Source organism: Typha latifolia, chromosome 6 (assembly GCF_019914945.1).
Source record: "Typha latifolia isolate L0001 chromosome 6, TyphaL0001v2, whole genome shotgun sequence".
Classification (NCBI taxonomy): domain Eukaryota; kingdom Viridiplantae; phylum Streptophyta; class Magnoliopsida; order Poales; family Typhaceae; genus Typha; species Typha latifolia.
This window is the reverse complement of record NC_133091.1, coordinates 13593737-13609649: the sequence shown is the minus strand read 5'-3', so window position 1 is coordinate 13609649 and position 15913 is coordinate 13593737. Positions and strand designations below refer to the sequence as shown.

General features: G+C 41.4%; 4 protein-coding genes and 1 long non-coding RNA gene across 6 annotated transcripts; 3 read left to right on the top strand and 2 right to left on the bottom strand.

Moving 5' to 3' along the window:
• The first annotated feature begins 1758 nt into the window (after positions 1-1758).
• On the top strand, positions 1759-7574 carry LOC140790323 (dnaJ protein P58IPK homolog B). Of its 2 annotated transcripts, none has more exons than XM_073140349.1 (9): positions 1759-2042; positions 2733-2898; positions 3260-3461; positions 3566-3726; positions 3962-4055; positions 4146-4358; positions 5143-5223; positions 5983-6201; positions 7091-7574. In XM_073140349.1, exons 1-9 carry the CDS (start codon positions 1955-1957, stop codon positions 7259-7261), a joined length of 1395 nt encoding a protein of 464 aa, XP_072996450.1. In that variant the 5' UTR covers positions 1759-1954; the 3' UTR covers positions 7262-7574. The 2 variants fall into 2 exon arrangements, with proteins under 2 accessions (XP_072996450.1, XP_072996451.1); XM_073140350.1 differs by having other exon boundaries at positions 1886-2042; positions 2543-2898.
• A 210-nt stretch (positions 7575-7784) lies between these two features.
• Positions 7785-8796, bottom strand: LOC140790326 (uncharacterized protein At4g08330, chloroplastic-like). The gene is made up of 2 exons (XM_073140352.1): positions 8392-8796; positions 7785-8296 (listed from the first exon to the last, which is right to left on the bottom strand). Exons 1-2 carry the CDS (start codon positions 8424-8426, stop codon positions 7942-7944), a joined length of 390 nt encoding a protein of 129 aa, XP_072996453.1. The 5' UTR covers positions 8427-8796; the 3' UTR covers positions 7785-7941.
• A 93-nt stretch (positions 8797-8889) lies between these two features.
• LOC140790324 (rhodanese-like domain-containing protein 10) lies at positions 8890-9642 on the top strand. The gene is made up of 2 exons (XM_073140351.1): positions 8890-9308; positions 9387-9642. The coding sequence occupies exons 1-2, from the start codon at positions 8890-8892 to the stop codon at positions 9586-9588; spliced, it is 621 nt and encodes a 206-aa protein (XP_072996452.1). The 3' UTR covers positions 9589-9642.
• Positions 9643-10847: 1205 nt separating this feature from the next.
• On the top strand, positions 10848-13703 carry LOC140790322 (putative serine/threonine-protein kinase-like protein CCR3). The gene has a single exon (XM_073140348.1). It carries the CDS (start codon positions 11060-11062, stop codon positions 13448-13450), a length of 2391 nt encoding a protein of 796 aa, XP_072996449.1. The 5' UTR covers positions 10848-11059; the 3' UTR covers positions 13451-13703.
• Positions 13704-14341: 638 nt separating this feature from the next.
• On the bottom strand, positions 14342-15749 carry LOC140790784 (uncharacterized). Its single transcript, XR_012109443.1, has 3 exons — positions 15632-15749; positions 15400-15516; positions 14342-15268 (listed from the first exon to the last, which is right to left on the bottom strand). It is a non-coding gene; the product is annotated as an uncharacterized lncRNA (long non-coding RNA).
• Positions 15750-15913: the final 164 nt, after the last annotated feature.

The following is a 15913-nucleotide window of genomic DNA, read 5'->3' as shown; positions in this document are numbered from 1 at the left end:
CAAGCAAAAAGTAAAACAATCTAGAGCTAGATCTGCAACCAATAAAAAGCAACCACCAACCACAAAACAAACTATCAGTCCACACCAAAACACTAAACAAACGCCCGAATAACAGTTATATAAAACATTACACCAATGGCACATAAAATATATGAGACTCCTACACAAGAAAAAAAAAGTATATATATATATATATATAGCAATACTACAACTTGCGCAAATCATCTTCTCCTTCTTTGCAGCTACTTCCCCTTAGATCCCTGCCTAGTATAAGAAGGCGAAGAGGTTAACTCAGGGAGTGGTGATCCTGGATGATTGCTGAAGGATGGGGTTACTGTTGGTATTTTTCATTAGCTGCAACCAAAATTTTCATATTTTGCTCCTCCATTCTCACTTGATCTTTTAGCTCTCTTCTATAGTGAAGATTTCAGTTTGCACTAGACCAAACATACGCAATGATCATTGACTCATCCCAAACAATCTCAAATAAGTAGGAAATCTGGTGGCCGAACTACATTATCCTAACCACATATCTGCCCAAAAATTTATTCTTTTTACCATTCCGCACCAGTACCCAAATTAGTCCCCACTTAGAACATCTCACCAGTCTGCCAAACACCCATCCAAAAGAGCGACACCCTCGCAAATCTAGTGAGTTCAAAAGATTTAGCTTTAATTCTCTTGTAGTACCACTGCATAACCATCTTAGCCCATAACTGATTGCCAAAATTGTTAGTAATTTTATGTTTTTTGACATGAATTTTATTAACTTTGAGCTAAGTTTTAAGTGGGGTCCATACATTATTAATGATAGTTTAATGGTAGAATTAATTTAGCTCAAAGTGTACTTTATTGTCAAATATTCACTTAGGCAAATCCATAAAGAGAAGTGAATGAAAATTGACTCTAAAATGGGTATCATAGCAATTGAAAATAAAGAAAAGGAAGTTTAGTACCATATTGGATATTTGAGAAATGTTAATATGGTATATAAGTAATAAACTTCATATGGGCTTTGGGCTCCAAAAGGGGTATCTATTTTGTGGGTAAAGGTTACTATGCAACTCAACTCACACGCGCGCCACCTGGCCCGGCTCGGCTCAGTTCGCACGCAAATGGTGCATCCCTTCACAGTGTAACTATAAATTAGTCGGCATAATTAAAGATAACATTGGTCTAGTGTCCAACACTAGACTCGACTATTCAAAATTTTATATTTTGTTTCTGTAAGTTATTTATATTATTTTGATCGAATTAATTGTGACTCCTTGGAATCAGATTGTTACCGCCAACAAAATTTTAATAACCTCCATCGTTAAGTATCTTTTTTCTCACAAATCTTCTTCTAATTCACTAAAGAATAATCTTCTCCTCACCGATGTCTTTCCATAAAAAATTTCTCTTTTATCAATTCAAATAGAACTTAGCACTGAGTTAATTACTATAATTTTTGCCCGTCTTTTTTCTAACATTGTCAATCACCTGTCTAAACTATCTCTATTATTTTGAATCCATAAATAATTAAGATAATTTAAGCCTTTATCATTTTTTTAAAGAGACTCTAAGACTGGATTTTGAGTCATATTAGCATAATTTTCTCACAAATTATAGGAGTAACCCCTTAATGCCAATTTACCAGTGCAATAAAAAAAAGAAGCTAAAAATGCAATAGACATGTCTAATTATCCGCGTGGCGGCTCGCCATTGGTTCGTGAGACGTGTAAATGATGCGACTCGAAGCAATAGCCTGCTCCTCGTATTTCTAAGTTCGATTCCGGTCGGAAACCGAAGGAAATTAAATCCGAGAGAGGGGGAGAGAGATCTCGCGCTCGAGCCATTTGCGATTTTTTTTCCATTCGAGTTCTCAGGTTTCGTCTTCTGCTTGTTGGCTTCTCTCTCTCTCTTTCTCTTCTCTTCTCTTCTCTTCGATCTCGAAACTGGAAGGAGGGAGACGATGGCGAGATCCTTAGGCTTCGGAGTCCTCCCATTTCTCTTCTTACACTGGTTTTATTCGCCCGATTCTACGATCGTCGCCGCCCAAGGTACGCGCACTTTTATCTTGGATCTTGATCTCTCTTTGCTAGATTTGTGAAGCCCTTTTCCTGCTTCTAGTTAACTAGATCTTGGATTCGATTCATTTTCTCGTTGCTGGCGGCAGCTTTCTCAGTATTACTCGAAAAATGTGAAGAATTGGGCGATTTCCTGTTTGCCTGATATTAGTGCTGGGTTCTTGTTTCAAATATTAGAGGACAGAGGGACTTGTCATGGGAACAGTACACAAGAGGGAGAAAAAAATGAAGTAATTTGCTTAATCTTGAAAGAACTCGGGTTAAATTGCAATAGTGATAACACGAGAAAGGTTGGATCTTTGTACTCTCAAATTAAGATCATGCCAAGAAGAGTGCAGTTAAAGAGGATATTAGATGCAGTTGCATGGTGAACTTGATTTCGTGTGGTTTGAATGAGTTGTGATTTGTGAGGTGAAATTTCTTGCATTTTGCTTCTAGGGGCGGCATTGTAATCATGAGATTTTATCTTGCAGACTTTTTCTTCTGAACGAATTGGAATGTTTTGCAGTAGTCTTTAGTTAGCAAGAGCATTGGGTTGCGTGGATCTTTACCTGATATAAACTAGGGATGCCACTATTTTCTCCTTTGTTTGAACATACAGAGTATGCTGATATCACCTATATAATTCTCTTCCTGTTGGTACTTCTATTTTTGGACGTGCAGATAACCAACCAGAAGATGCTTTAAGTTTATTGAAGAAAGCCTCCACAATGATAAAAGTGAATCAGTATGATGAAGCGCTTGGACTCCTAAACGCTGCAGTAGAAGCAGATCCATATCTTTCAGAAGCCTACTTGCAGCGTGCATCTGTTCTTCGTCACAAATGCAGGTGCTCTACTTCAATTGATGTTTGCTCATGTTTTGTTCACACATGGAACCTAATCATTGTGATAAGAAACAAATTGCAGTTTTTCCTTTTATTCAAGCAGTGGCATAAGGTTCTCTCAGTCAATATAGTCTTGATAGATGCAGTACGATGAATTATGATTAAAGTTCTCTTTCTCTATGTGATGCCTATTCACGTTGATGATTTACAAAATCCATACTGTTCTTTGTCTGGTATTTTGAATAGGTGAATAGTTCTGAAATTCAGAACACTAATTGCTAAAAGATTGAGAAAGTTATAGTAACAGAAAAAAGATATCAAATTGTAGCTAATGTGTTGTATTTCTTCCCTTTACCCAATGCAGATATGAGGAATCTGAGAAAAACTACAAAAAGTACATGGAACTAAAGCCAGGAACTGCTTCAGTGGAGAAGGAAGTCTCCCAGTTATTGCAGGCCCAAAGTGCATTAGAATCTGCTGAGAGTCATTTTGACTCTGGTGATTTTCAGAAAGTTTTGGATTACATTGACAAAATTGTTCTCGTCTTTTCTCCTGGTTGCCTGAAGGTATCTTTTATGGAGTAAAGCTTTTCAGCTATCCTTACTATATCAGACATCTGTTGTATGTATTTGCTCTGCATAATTACCTCAGTGAAACTTTTGCTTCACAGGCTAAATTTCTCAAGGTGAAGTCATTGTTGGCGCTGAAAGATTATTCAAGTGTTATTTCAGAGACTGGATATATACTAAAACAAGATGAAGACAATCTAGATGCACTATTGCTTCGCGGACGTGCCTATTATTATCTCTCTGATCATGATGTTGCCTCAAGGTCTGTCATTTGGATATCTCAGGTTCCCTCTAATTTTGTCACATCTCATCTTTTTTCCTTCTCAAGCTGCAAAAAAGCTTGTCCTTTGACATATTCTTTCCAGAAAGCTGCAACATTAATGGCTTAGCATCATAACTTCTTTCTTAAGTTCTTAATATTGCAATAGAAAGCAAAGAAGAAGAAGAAGCTTATGTCATTCATACATTGTTTTTATGAATCACTTTTTGTTCTTCAGGCACTTTCAGAAGGGTCTCCGCCTAGATCCAGAACATAGCGACCTGAAAAAAGCATATTTTGGATTGAAAAATCTCTTAAAGAAGACCAAGGCTGTGAGATTTTTAATCTGGACCTCCTTTGTAAATTTGAGCTCATCATACTTTGTTGGCTGCATTAACTGATTGTTTAACATGACTTTGCAGGCGGAAGATAATGCTGCAAAGGGTAAGCTTCGTGTGGCTGTTGAGGACTTCAAGGCAGCCCTTGCAATGGATCCCATTCATAGTGCACACAATGTACATCTTCACCTTGGGTTATGCAAAGTCTTGGTTAAACTTGGCAGAGGAAAGGATGCCATTAGCAGTTGCACAGAAGCACTTGAAATTGATGGGGAGCTTGTTGAAGCTTTGTCTCAGGTATTTTACTACCTGCTTACAATTTCTAAATTGCTGGATTTGGATGATCGAGGGCATCTATACTGCTTCTGGCTGTATTGAGCTTGCCTATAGTCTGGACATTTTAGACACTAACCTTTCAAAGTCATAAAAAGAATGATCTTTATTTAGCCCCACTTTTTCCCACAAGCTTGAGCCTGGGCATGTGACATTGAAGATTGCAACCAGACTCCTCAAATACTAGAGCAAAATAAGCTGCAGAAACTGATCTCTAACCAAGTGATTTGGTCACAATTTCTAAATTTCTGAATTTAGATGACCAATTGACATCTTTACTCCTGCTGGCTATATTGAGATTGCCTATTGCTTTGACTCAAGGTTTTAGACACTAAACTTTCAAAGCAAAAGAAAAAAAAAATCTGATTTTTATTTAGCCACACTTTTTCCCCTCAAGCTTTAGATTGTGCATGCAACCTTGAAGATTGAAACCAGCCTGTTCAAGTTTTGGAGCAAAATAAGCAGATACTCATGTTTAACCAAGTGATTTCGACCACGTAATTGGTAGTAGAGTAGTGGTAACTGCTGTATCTTCTAATCCTACGTCTTTCCTTTCTTCCATGTCCCTGCATCTATGATGGTATCAGGATATTCTTTATCAATATTTAAGTGCCTGGTGTAGACAAATCATAGTCTTTTTGTTGAAACATGGTTCTTATCTTCCCTGAATTGTAGAGCTGCAATGCAACATTCAGACATTAATTTGGTGGCATTTATCTGATAGACTCCTATATTTGTCTCCCTGCAGCGAGGTGAAGCTAAACTTCTTGTAGAAGATTGGGAAGGAGCTGTAGGAGATCTGAAAGAAGCTGCTCAGAAATCTCCACAGGTGTGGCTAATAGCTTAATTTCTTGATGAGAACTAGTGAACTATTCATTTTGGCTTCATCTTTTATGTTCCTTCCGCTGTGTGTCTGTGCAACTATGCATGGTCGTAACCACATTATCTGAGACCTATTGCACTTAAGTTTTTTGGGTTTCAATTACCATTTACTTTGCTTCTTTGCATGCCCTTCCATATTTGCACACTTGTAGGTCTCATCTTGAATTGATGATACACTTTTTATGTGGATATTTCTTTCTGAGTTCTGGTACATTTGTTTTCTTCATATGCATGTATTTGTGCATCTGCAACCTGCATTTGTTCGTGCATAATTAGTGTGTGCTATCTGTGTGTTGTTATAGTCGTCGTCTTTGATGTTTGTAATTATTTACATTGATGCATACTTGGTGATTATATTCTTTGCCAACCACTATTTCTATCAAGCTAGTAGTACCTGTTGTGCTTTACAAATTCAGATTTCTTTCAAGTTCTTCACAAGGATCAATTCTCAACAAGAAATATGTTAGCTACTTTGTTAGGAAAATAGAAAGTATTCATGGTACATATTTTTATTTGTGCATTCTCCCTGGTAATTTCTCTCAAAAATTATTAGAATGGTTAGAATAAATTGCATCCATGTTATTATCAACATAGAAGATCAACTGTAGTTCCTTTATCACCTATGTGATCTTATTTCTATCCAAAATTTGATAGCTATTTCCTGAATAGTTGTAAACTGACAAGTGGCATTGACATCAATTTCCAGGATATGGGAATTCGAGAAGCACTTATGAGGGCTGAAAAGGCACTCAAGATAAGTAAACGTAAGGATTGGTACAAAATCCTTGAAGTTTCAAAGACTTCTTCCGCTGCAGAAATCAAACGTGCCTACAAGAAGCTTGCATTAAAGTGGCATCCAGATAAGAATGTGGATAACAGGGAGGAGGCAGAAGCTAAGTTTCAAGATATTGCTGCGGCATACGAGGTATATACTGGTACTGTTGCTGAATATTGTTCTGCTCTGTAGATATTTCTGTTACTTTTCCTTTGGCATCTTGCTTAATTGAATGCCTAACTGGCTAACGACCTATTAACAATATTATAAACAAGAAGCTTACCAAATTTTAATGCAATATACCATGTAATTTCATCAAATTTGTACAGAAGACAGATATTTTGCTATCACATGTATTTATTTAGATCAGGAGCTTGTGAAACGGTATACGACGGTCTACAGGGAACAATATGAGAAGATGATTTAGAACAGTGAAGGTGCTAGGGTCAGATGAAATACCATTAAAATATTTGGCTGATCCCTGCTCCTTACTACAGTATCGCTCTAGTTTGGTAGTTTTGATACCAAGAGGGCTTTCAGGATGTAATCATGCCTACTAAATTAAAGCTACATTGTGATTAAACATCATTCTTTGGTCGCTTTCAACCTTTATCTTTGTTGTGGAAAGTCTACAATTCAGCATCAAGCTAGTGAACTGCATGTAATCAGAACTTTAACCTACAGTAGGGAAGAATTCCGAAGTGTGCAATTTTTTTCCTTGGTTAATCAGTCCACTATCTTCATTCACGCAGACTCAACAGTCTGATAATATATGGAAGAACTTTGGTGCATATATTCCTCTAGACAAGATCTACTTATCCTACTTAATGAGCCTTGATAATTTCATATATTATGTAGGTTTCCTTTTATCTTCATGGAGTGATTTAACTTTTGCAAATAATATTATCAGATCTTGTCATATTCTGCATGGCATGTGTTATTTTTTTTGAGAGAAATATATTCTGCATGGTATATGTTAAAATTTTGTTCAGTTCTGCTTTTCACTTATTCTACAACACTGACAACCACACATATGAAGGTACTTGGGGATGAAGAGAGAAGGGTAAGATATGATCGTGGCGAGGATGATGAGACGGACATGGGAATGGGAGGTGGAGGTTTCAATCCCTTTGGTGCTGGTGGTGGACAACAATTTAATTTTCACTTTGAAGGTGGATTTCCGGGTGGAGGATTTGGATTCAATTTTTGATCATACCTTCGGTTTGACACTTCTTACTCGGAAGTACTACTCTACGCCAACCTGAAAACTGAGAAGACTTCAACTAAGTTGGGTACTGGCTGCTTAAGGAACAAGATTAACAGTCCTCTCATTCCTTGGGAACATTTCATATTTTTTCCCCCCATACAATTATACTTGGAGAGTTCGGAATAGCCGTGGTAGGGAAAGCTCACTTGTTTATGTTAGCTACTTTTCAGGAAAGGCCACCTTCTTCCCAGACAAATAATGCAAATGTTTGCCTGACAATTTTCTAATTTATAGAAAGTGCTCCAGCAGTTGGTCCTTTCTCCTCTCTTTTTTTTTTTTTTTTTTTTTTTGAGTCCATGAAGCATTATGTTGGGCAATTGCAGGGCAAGATTTTGTGTACAAATTCCTATCTTTACTCTAACTTACTTCAATTTATCACTCCTATTCTGGGTTCACGAAATGGATGATGTTTATAAATGACTCTCTTTCAGTTCCTTGTGCACTTCTCTCGCTATCCATTCAACCATTAAAAACTATAAAGCATTACATCTAAATTGTATTGTGTTCAGTTGCTACAAATTATTCCTTGGCATTTTCCAAAGTAAAACAAAACATAATCACTCCATATGCAGAGGTCATCCATCATACGTACACAATCAAATCACAAACAAAAACATAACACATTATATACATGGAATCGTCTCTTCCGATGGCTGCAATGCGTTGATCTTTACGTCGTACATCTTGTATCTTACATCGCCATTCTCGGGCGACGACGAAGACTTCGCATAAGCAATGCCGATAAAGTTCTCGCATTTGCGGCAGAACAACTTAGTCCTCTTCCTCAGCAACCCCCATGATCTCTTGGAATCGAAGTAAGGATGGCATCTGAGCTCATCCACCTGCAAGAACCTGCTCTCGTCTATGGAGAAGAAGGAGACCAACCCCTTCTTGATAGCCTTCCCATACTTGGATCCAATGTTGGTGGTGTTCCTGTTGGAGGAGCTCAGATTCAAGTTATACCCACACGAACCACAGCTGCATGCATTAAAACCAGAAACAAGTGTGATAATGGGAAGTTAGAAGGGATTATCTGAGAATAAGTGAAAGGTGTTTATGTAAGAGATGCAAACCTGTAGATGACGATAGTATTGCTCAAGAGAGACATAACTGGATTGGGAGTCAAAGAGAGTGGAATAGGAGCTGTGTGGGAGAATGAATGTTTGGGAGTTTTGGTATTTATAGAACGACGACGGAGTGGGCGGTGGGGTTTGTCCGCCACCGACCAAGTTTATGTTATAATGAGAAGCGGTGGATAAGTGATAGCAGCAACGCGGAATAAGTGGAGGATAAATTTAGAACATGGGAATAGAGCTCTTGGTGGACTTTATGATTCGTGTACGAATTTTGATTGGGTGTTAGCCGACGTCTCGTAAGCGGATTTTGGATTAATAACCACAATAAATGCACACCCATTCCTACAGCCAGAACTACATAGAATCCACCATGGGATGCAAAAGATCTCCATAGGGGGCCGTCCAATTGTTTATTTTGTATGAATTTAATCGGATAACTTGGGGATAAGACGTAGGAAACATAGGTAGAGAGCTGGTCTATAGCAAGCTCTAACAATGGCGATTGGCGCCGCCATCCACCTCCCCACTACCGCCTTCTATCTCAAGACCATTTCCTCCACACCCAGAGCCATGTCCGGCCCGCAAGAGCTCTTCCGCTCGGGCCTCGTCCGGCCCATCCCCCCCAAAGACGCAGCCCAATCCCTCAAATCCGAGGGCTTCCGCCTCTTGGACATCAGGCCCACCTGGGAGCACGACAAGGCCCACGTGGCCGGCTCCCTCCACGTCCCCCTCTTCGTCGCCGACACCAACTCCGACCCCATCACCCTCCTCAAGAAGTGGGTCCACTTCGGCTACATTGGTCTCTGGACGGGTCAACTCTTCACCACCATTAACGGCCAATTCCTCTCCCAGGTGGAAGATCTCGCCCCGGACAAAGAAGAGAAGCTTCTCGTCGCCTGTGGCGAAGGACTGAGGTAAGGTAAGCAACGAAATTCTTTGGCTAGCTTTGAGTGGGCACTTACAGCAAACACCTGGCGTGCGTCGGGGTTCAGGTCCATCATTGCGCTGAGGATGCTGCACGACGGAGGGTACAAGAACTTGGGATGGCTCGCGGGGGGGTTTAATAGGTCAAAGGACGGCGATTTTGATGACGTGGAGGGTAGCAGTAAGTTGCAGTATGCTACTATAGGGGGAGTGTCTTATATTTTTCTCCAGTTGCTTCTCTTCTTGCAGGTCTTTGGCAAAGAGAGTTGAGATCAACCACAAACTTATTACTTTCAATGGATTTAAGATGGTTTTGTTGTTGAATTCTTTCCATGCTTGTTATTAGGATAATGATATCTTAATGTTATCTAAATCTTAGTTCACATGGAAATAAAAAACTAAATCTTTTTACTTTACTTTATGCACTAAATCTGATCTCAAATCATTAGGTGTTTAAATGACCAAACTATTTCTATACTCCTTAAATCAGACTATATTTTTATAGAAATCATTACTATTATTTTTTTAACATTTTCGTTAGCTGTTAGTTAAAAAGTTACTACTTAGTATAAAATGCTTAAGTTAAAATAGAGAAAAAGACCTTCATTTAATAGGATTTGGTTACATCAACATTTGTACTAGTGAAATGTTTTGATGATTGAAACCTTTTATCAGCTTTGACTGTTAGTAACAGAATAGAGGTGGCTGCTTGCTTAGACTGTTGACTGAGTCTAGCATTTAGAATAGTAATAGCAAAAGGAGACAAGTAGAAAAGCCCGCGTGGGAATAGAGAGAAGCCACGGCCGAGTACTACTATTATTTGGTCAACTACCAACTCTTAGCCGCAACCTCGCATTTAATTCTAAATGACCTTCCATTAAGTCATAAATGTTATTTTTTCCATTGAGTTAAGTCATATAAGAAAGTTTAGTTGTTAATAGAAGAGATAATAATCTAAGCAACTGTTGTTAGAATATTGGGCCATCTGTTGCTCAATTAATTAATAAGAGAATTGACACAATTGTCTATCTCATTATCCAATATATGTGATCTAACTTATATGTGATGACACGTGGGTGGTGTCTTTGAATGAAAAAAAAGAAAAGAAAAGAAAAATTCTATTTCTTGGACGGTCGTGATCACATGATTTGTGATCCGACTTCAATTCTGTGATTAAAGCTTGCACCGTTTAGCAATAAAAGAAAAGATTTAATGTGGATGTCTGGGTTTTTCGGGTTATTTTGTATATCGACACCTATACTATTGGCTTATCATAATAAGGCCCGTCTCTTGAAAATATATTTGCAAATTACAAATAGGATTATTTCTTAGACATTTATATATCGGAATGGTTTACCCTCCAAAATTAATTAAGCCCGGCGGGAATAACTAGCCATTTTAACTTAAAGGCAATGATTAGCAGGTGCTTTTATGCAGAATATTAAAAGAAAAAGCCAAAGAGGAGCAGTAGTAGACAAATAATATATATATATATATTATGTAAATAGTAAAAGAAATAATAAAAGCATATTGCAGGTGGGGATATGCAAAATTTCCTTTGAATAAAGTTGTACAAAAAATAACTCTGACACGTTCCGCCTCTGCTGCCCGCGTTTCTACACAAACTTGCTTTTAAGCCCTTCCTTTATTTGGTTGGTGCCTTTCGTTTCTTAAATAAAATTCTCCACTCTTTTCTTCTTTCACTCCACCTCTCGCCTCTTCTCCTAATGACGGAAGCCCGATGAGGATTCTTTTCACCGCAGCGGTGACGATAGCCGCCCTTCTCCTCCTCCCTGTCCTCTTCCTCTCGTCCACCTCCGACGCCCTCGGCTCCGCCGCAACCCTCGCCATCGTGCGGTCCTCTGGCACCGTCTGCGGCGTCTCCTCTGGCCCCGACACCCAGAGCATCCACTGCGCCTCTGCGGGGTCGCCTACTTCTCCGGCGATCCCCCTCCTCCCGAATATCTCCTTCGTCTCCGTCTCCGGTGGCCGTGACTTCCTCTGCGGCCTTCGGTCCGGCGGCGCCGCCTTCTTCTGCTGGAACTCCCCGTCCTCCCCCTCCGCTGTCGCCAAGCGCGTCTACAACGGTTCCCACGATGTCGCCGACCTCGCCGTCGGCGAGGACCAGATCGCTGCCGTCGATCCAGACGACTCCGAGATCCGATGGTGGAGAGGCGGCGGCGAATTCCCGCCTTCCATCTCGGGATCCTACCACTCCCTCACCTCCGGGAACGGCTTCTCCTGCGCCATCGGCGGTGACGACACCGTCCGGTGCTGGGGGCCGCGCGGTGTCGGGATCCAGTCCCTGTTCTCCAACCTCTCCATGGCGACCATCGTCGCGGGGGACTCGCACGTGTGCGGTCTGGACACCGCCGGTGTCCTCCTCTGCAAGGGGAGCAACGAGTCGGGTCAATCCAATCCCCCATCCGGCCCAGCGTTCGAGTTCGAAACTCTCGCATTAGGCTCGAATCACACGTGCGCGATCAAGCGATCCAACGGCACCGTGGTCTGCTGGGGCGGCGGCGTTACCGGCGGCAGCGAGTATTACAATCCGGTGAGCGGAAGCGATTTCGAGTTCATCGTGGCGGGAGGTAATCTCACCTGCGGACTTACAACGACGAATTACTCGGTGGTGTGCTGGGGGTCGGATAGGACTAATTTATCGGTCAGTATTCTACCTTTGCCGAGGATTATTCCGGGTATATGTGTGAACCAGAGCAGTTGCAATTGCGGGACTTATCCGGATTCTGAGAACCTTTGCTCTGGTTCTGGAGTTATATGCAAACGCTGTGATGGTAAGTCTACGTCCCCATCTCCGTCGCCTTCGCCATTGTCATCGATGCCTTCGACTTCGACAAAGGTGAGCAAAAGATGGATAGTTTTCGCTATCGTAGGAGCTATCGGCGGCTTTGCGGGGATAAGCTCGATCGTCTATTGCTTGTTGTTCGGCATTTGCCGGCATAAGAAGGTTCACAACTCAGTCCAGCCCACCATTGCCGGCGGCGGCGCAAATGGAGCTCCAGGAGCTGGCATTTCGAGCCCGTTCGCTTCGCCGCCGGGCTCGAAATCCCGCATCTTTATCCGGCAAGGATCGCGAATCATGCTGCGGCAACGGAGCGGGCCTTCGTCGTCCATCAGAGACCACAGGGCGGAGGAATTCACCTTCGCGGAGCTCGCGGCCGCCACGAAGCACTTCGCTGCCGAGACCAAGATCGGTGCCGGAAGTTTTGGCGCCGTGTACAAAGGCAAGCTCCCCGACGGTCGGGAGGTGGCCATCAAACGAAGCGAGTCGGGTCCCAAGACCAAGAAGTTCCAAGAAAAGGAGAGCGCTTTCCAATCGGAACTCGAGTTTCTCTCTCGTCTCCACCACAAACACCTGGTGGGGTTGCTCGGGTACTGCGACGAAGACGAGGAGCGCCTCCTTGTGTACGAGTTCATGAAGCACGGTGCGCTATACGACCACCTCCACCCCAAAGACGCGGCCTTCGCCTCCACCATCCTCAGGTCCTGGAAGGCACGGATTAAAATCCTACTCGACGCCGCGAGAGGGATCGAGTACCTCCACAACTACGCCGTCCCTCCCATCATCCACCGCGACATTAAGTCCTCCAACATCCTCCTCGACGCCAACTGGGCCGCTCGGGTCTCCGACTTTGGGCTCTCCCTAATGGGCCCCGCCTCGGAAAACGGGCACCTCACCGTGAAGGCGGCGGGCACCGTGGGTTACATGGACCCGGAGTACTACGGGCTCCACCACCTGACCAGCAAGAGCGACGTGTACGGTTTCGGGGTGGTGATGCTCGAAACCTTAACGGGGAAAAGAGCCATCTTTAAGGAGGAGGGAGAGGGGAATCTGGTGAGCGTGGTGGACTACGCTCTGCCGAGCATAACGGCGGGGGAAGTGAGGAGGGTGATGGACGCGCGGGCGGAGACGCCGGGGGAGAGGGAGGCGGAGGCGGTGGAGCTGGTGGCGTACACGGCGGTGCATTGCGTGAGCTTGGAAGGGAAGGAGAGGCCCGCCATGAGCGATGTAGTGGCTAACCTTGAGACGGCGCTCGCGTTGTGCGAGGATAGCCATGAGAGTATTGACTCCAGTATTACCATTTCGATCGGTTCTGCATCTGCGGATTGAGAACTAAAAGATAAAAAGATGGGAAAAAAGAGGGGAAAAATTTGGGAAAAAAAGAGTATTTTTTTCATACTTTGATAGTTTCATTGTTAACAAATTTGTGAATAGATTCTTTACCATTTCGATCGGTTCTGCATCTGCCGATTGAGAACTAAAAGAAAAAAAGAGGGGAAAAATATGACATTTTTTTTTTCATACTTTGATAGTTTCATTGTTAACAAATTTGTGAATAGATTCTTTCTCCTATTTCTTTTTCTTTCTCTTCTTTATCTACATATCGAGTTTTGCGTTTATTCATGATCTGGTAAACTTGGTTACAAATTGGATGGATACATGGTGATATCTTGAAAGAACAGTGACTTACTATTGAGGAAAATTCTGTTCTTACCTTATGACGTGGTCTTGGTATGCTAGTTGGACTGGACAATTGGACCGAGTCTTCTTAGAATTTTCCCATACTAATAAGAAATTGAAACCATTCGCGATAACCAATGGGTGTAGCTTGAACGTGATTCTCATGATTTATGTGCTTTTAGAAACGGATGAGAAAAAGAGAGGGTAGAACTCGTCCTGGTCGACCGCCTCTATTGAAAATGGTGTCAAAGGGAAGAAGGTTAGTTTACGACCTACATATCTCTTTCATTCGAGCTGGTCTTTGTGATGGGAATCAAGGAAACTGCAGCTTTTCGATTCGTCAAACATAGACAAGCATGCCTTTAAAAAAAAGGGTGATTTGTTATACTCTTGGCTTTTCGACGTTACCACTGCAGTTGATGGTTAACTATTATTATTTCCCCCATGAATTAGAAAACTAACGTCAAAAATCAAACCATTCTTCTATGTTATATATATATCTGCAAATCCTGAGATAATCTATCATTCTTCACTTTTCACAAGTAAATTTTTTCTCATCAACTCTATGTTGTGGTTGTTCACAATGAATTTGTCAGCAAGCACTCTAGAAAGTGACTTCTAATTTACTCGTCACCAAAAGAGGTTACTGTAAGAAGATTCCAAAATATATATATAAAGAAAAGGCCTCTCTCTATACATGATAGCCAACGGGAACACACTAAGATAGCCTATTAAAATTCCCATCGTCTTCAGTTGATGAGATATGTAACAAATTGCAATCATGATAATGGAAGGTTGAACAAGTTTAAATTTGATGTGTTGCTTTCCGCTAGCAGCTTCTACTACAATCATTCACCCCATGATAGCTTTATGAGAGTGGGTGTCGTCCTTTCTCCAAACTTAAAGCTATAGAAACATTTCTCAACAGTCATGAATAGAAAGATAAATCACATGCACCCCCAGTAAATAATAGATCATCACCTAGGGCTCACCACAGCCGATTCACTTTTCCTGAGGTCCTCTTATAGGGTCCTCTATAGTATGATTCTAGCAATCATTAGGTATTGTTATTGGCTCATAAATAGACCGCAGATTATATGACAGTAGGTGGTTTATTCTAAGCATCAGCATTGCTGAAAGGGCCCTGGTGTTGAATCATATCTCTATCTAAAACATAACGCAGACTGTTAGCCACCTTCTAGAATAGATTATTATGAGTTTTAGCTGTTTATATTCTAAAACAGATCAGCAATGGGAAATATTTTTAGGCCCAAACTTTCGGGGAGCAGAAAAATAAGAAACAGTTAGGAAGATTACTTACATAGGGTGGCGGTGGCGGTGGGGGTGGGTGAAATCAGCCACAAATACCAGTCCTCTCCAGAACTTTGGTCAGATCAATCTGTTCGTTATTGGAGGGCTAGCGTTCAAGACAGATCAGCAATGGGAAATATTTTCGTTCAGATCAATCTGTTCGTTTAGAATAGATTATTATGAGTTTTAGCTGTTTATATTCTAAAACAGATCAGCGATGGGAAATATTTTAAGGCCCAAACTTTCGGGGAGCAGAAAAATGAGAAACAGTTAGGAAGATTACTTACATAGGGTGGCGGTGGGGGTGGGGGTGGGTGAAATCAGCCACAAATACCAGTCCTCTACAGAACTTTGGTCAGATCAATCTGTTCGTTATTGGAGGGCTAGCGTTCAAGAACTCTTCACTAAAATATACAGAATGATTGTAAATTGACAGTTCTAATCAAGCATCTGAAGAAAAATAAGGAAAAATTGAAGCTACAATAGCAACCAAGATACAAAGTTTAAGCAACATCTTACCAGCTTGTCCAGAAAGCCCTGTTTCAGTTGGCGTCCCTGTTTACAACGTTTTGTCAGTCCTGCATAAAAGGATAAAGCATGGATAATGGATATCACCAACAGAATTCACACAACCCATGATTGTAACAATAAACAATTCGAACCAGATTTAGCATAGTTTGCAGCAAAACTTTAGTAAACATCTGAAAGTTCACATCAAGAGACATTACACGAGCTGGTGAAGTACAGTAATCCACATTATTAGACATAGCAGAAAACAACCCTTGGGTCTTCCTCGGCACC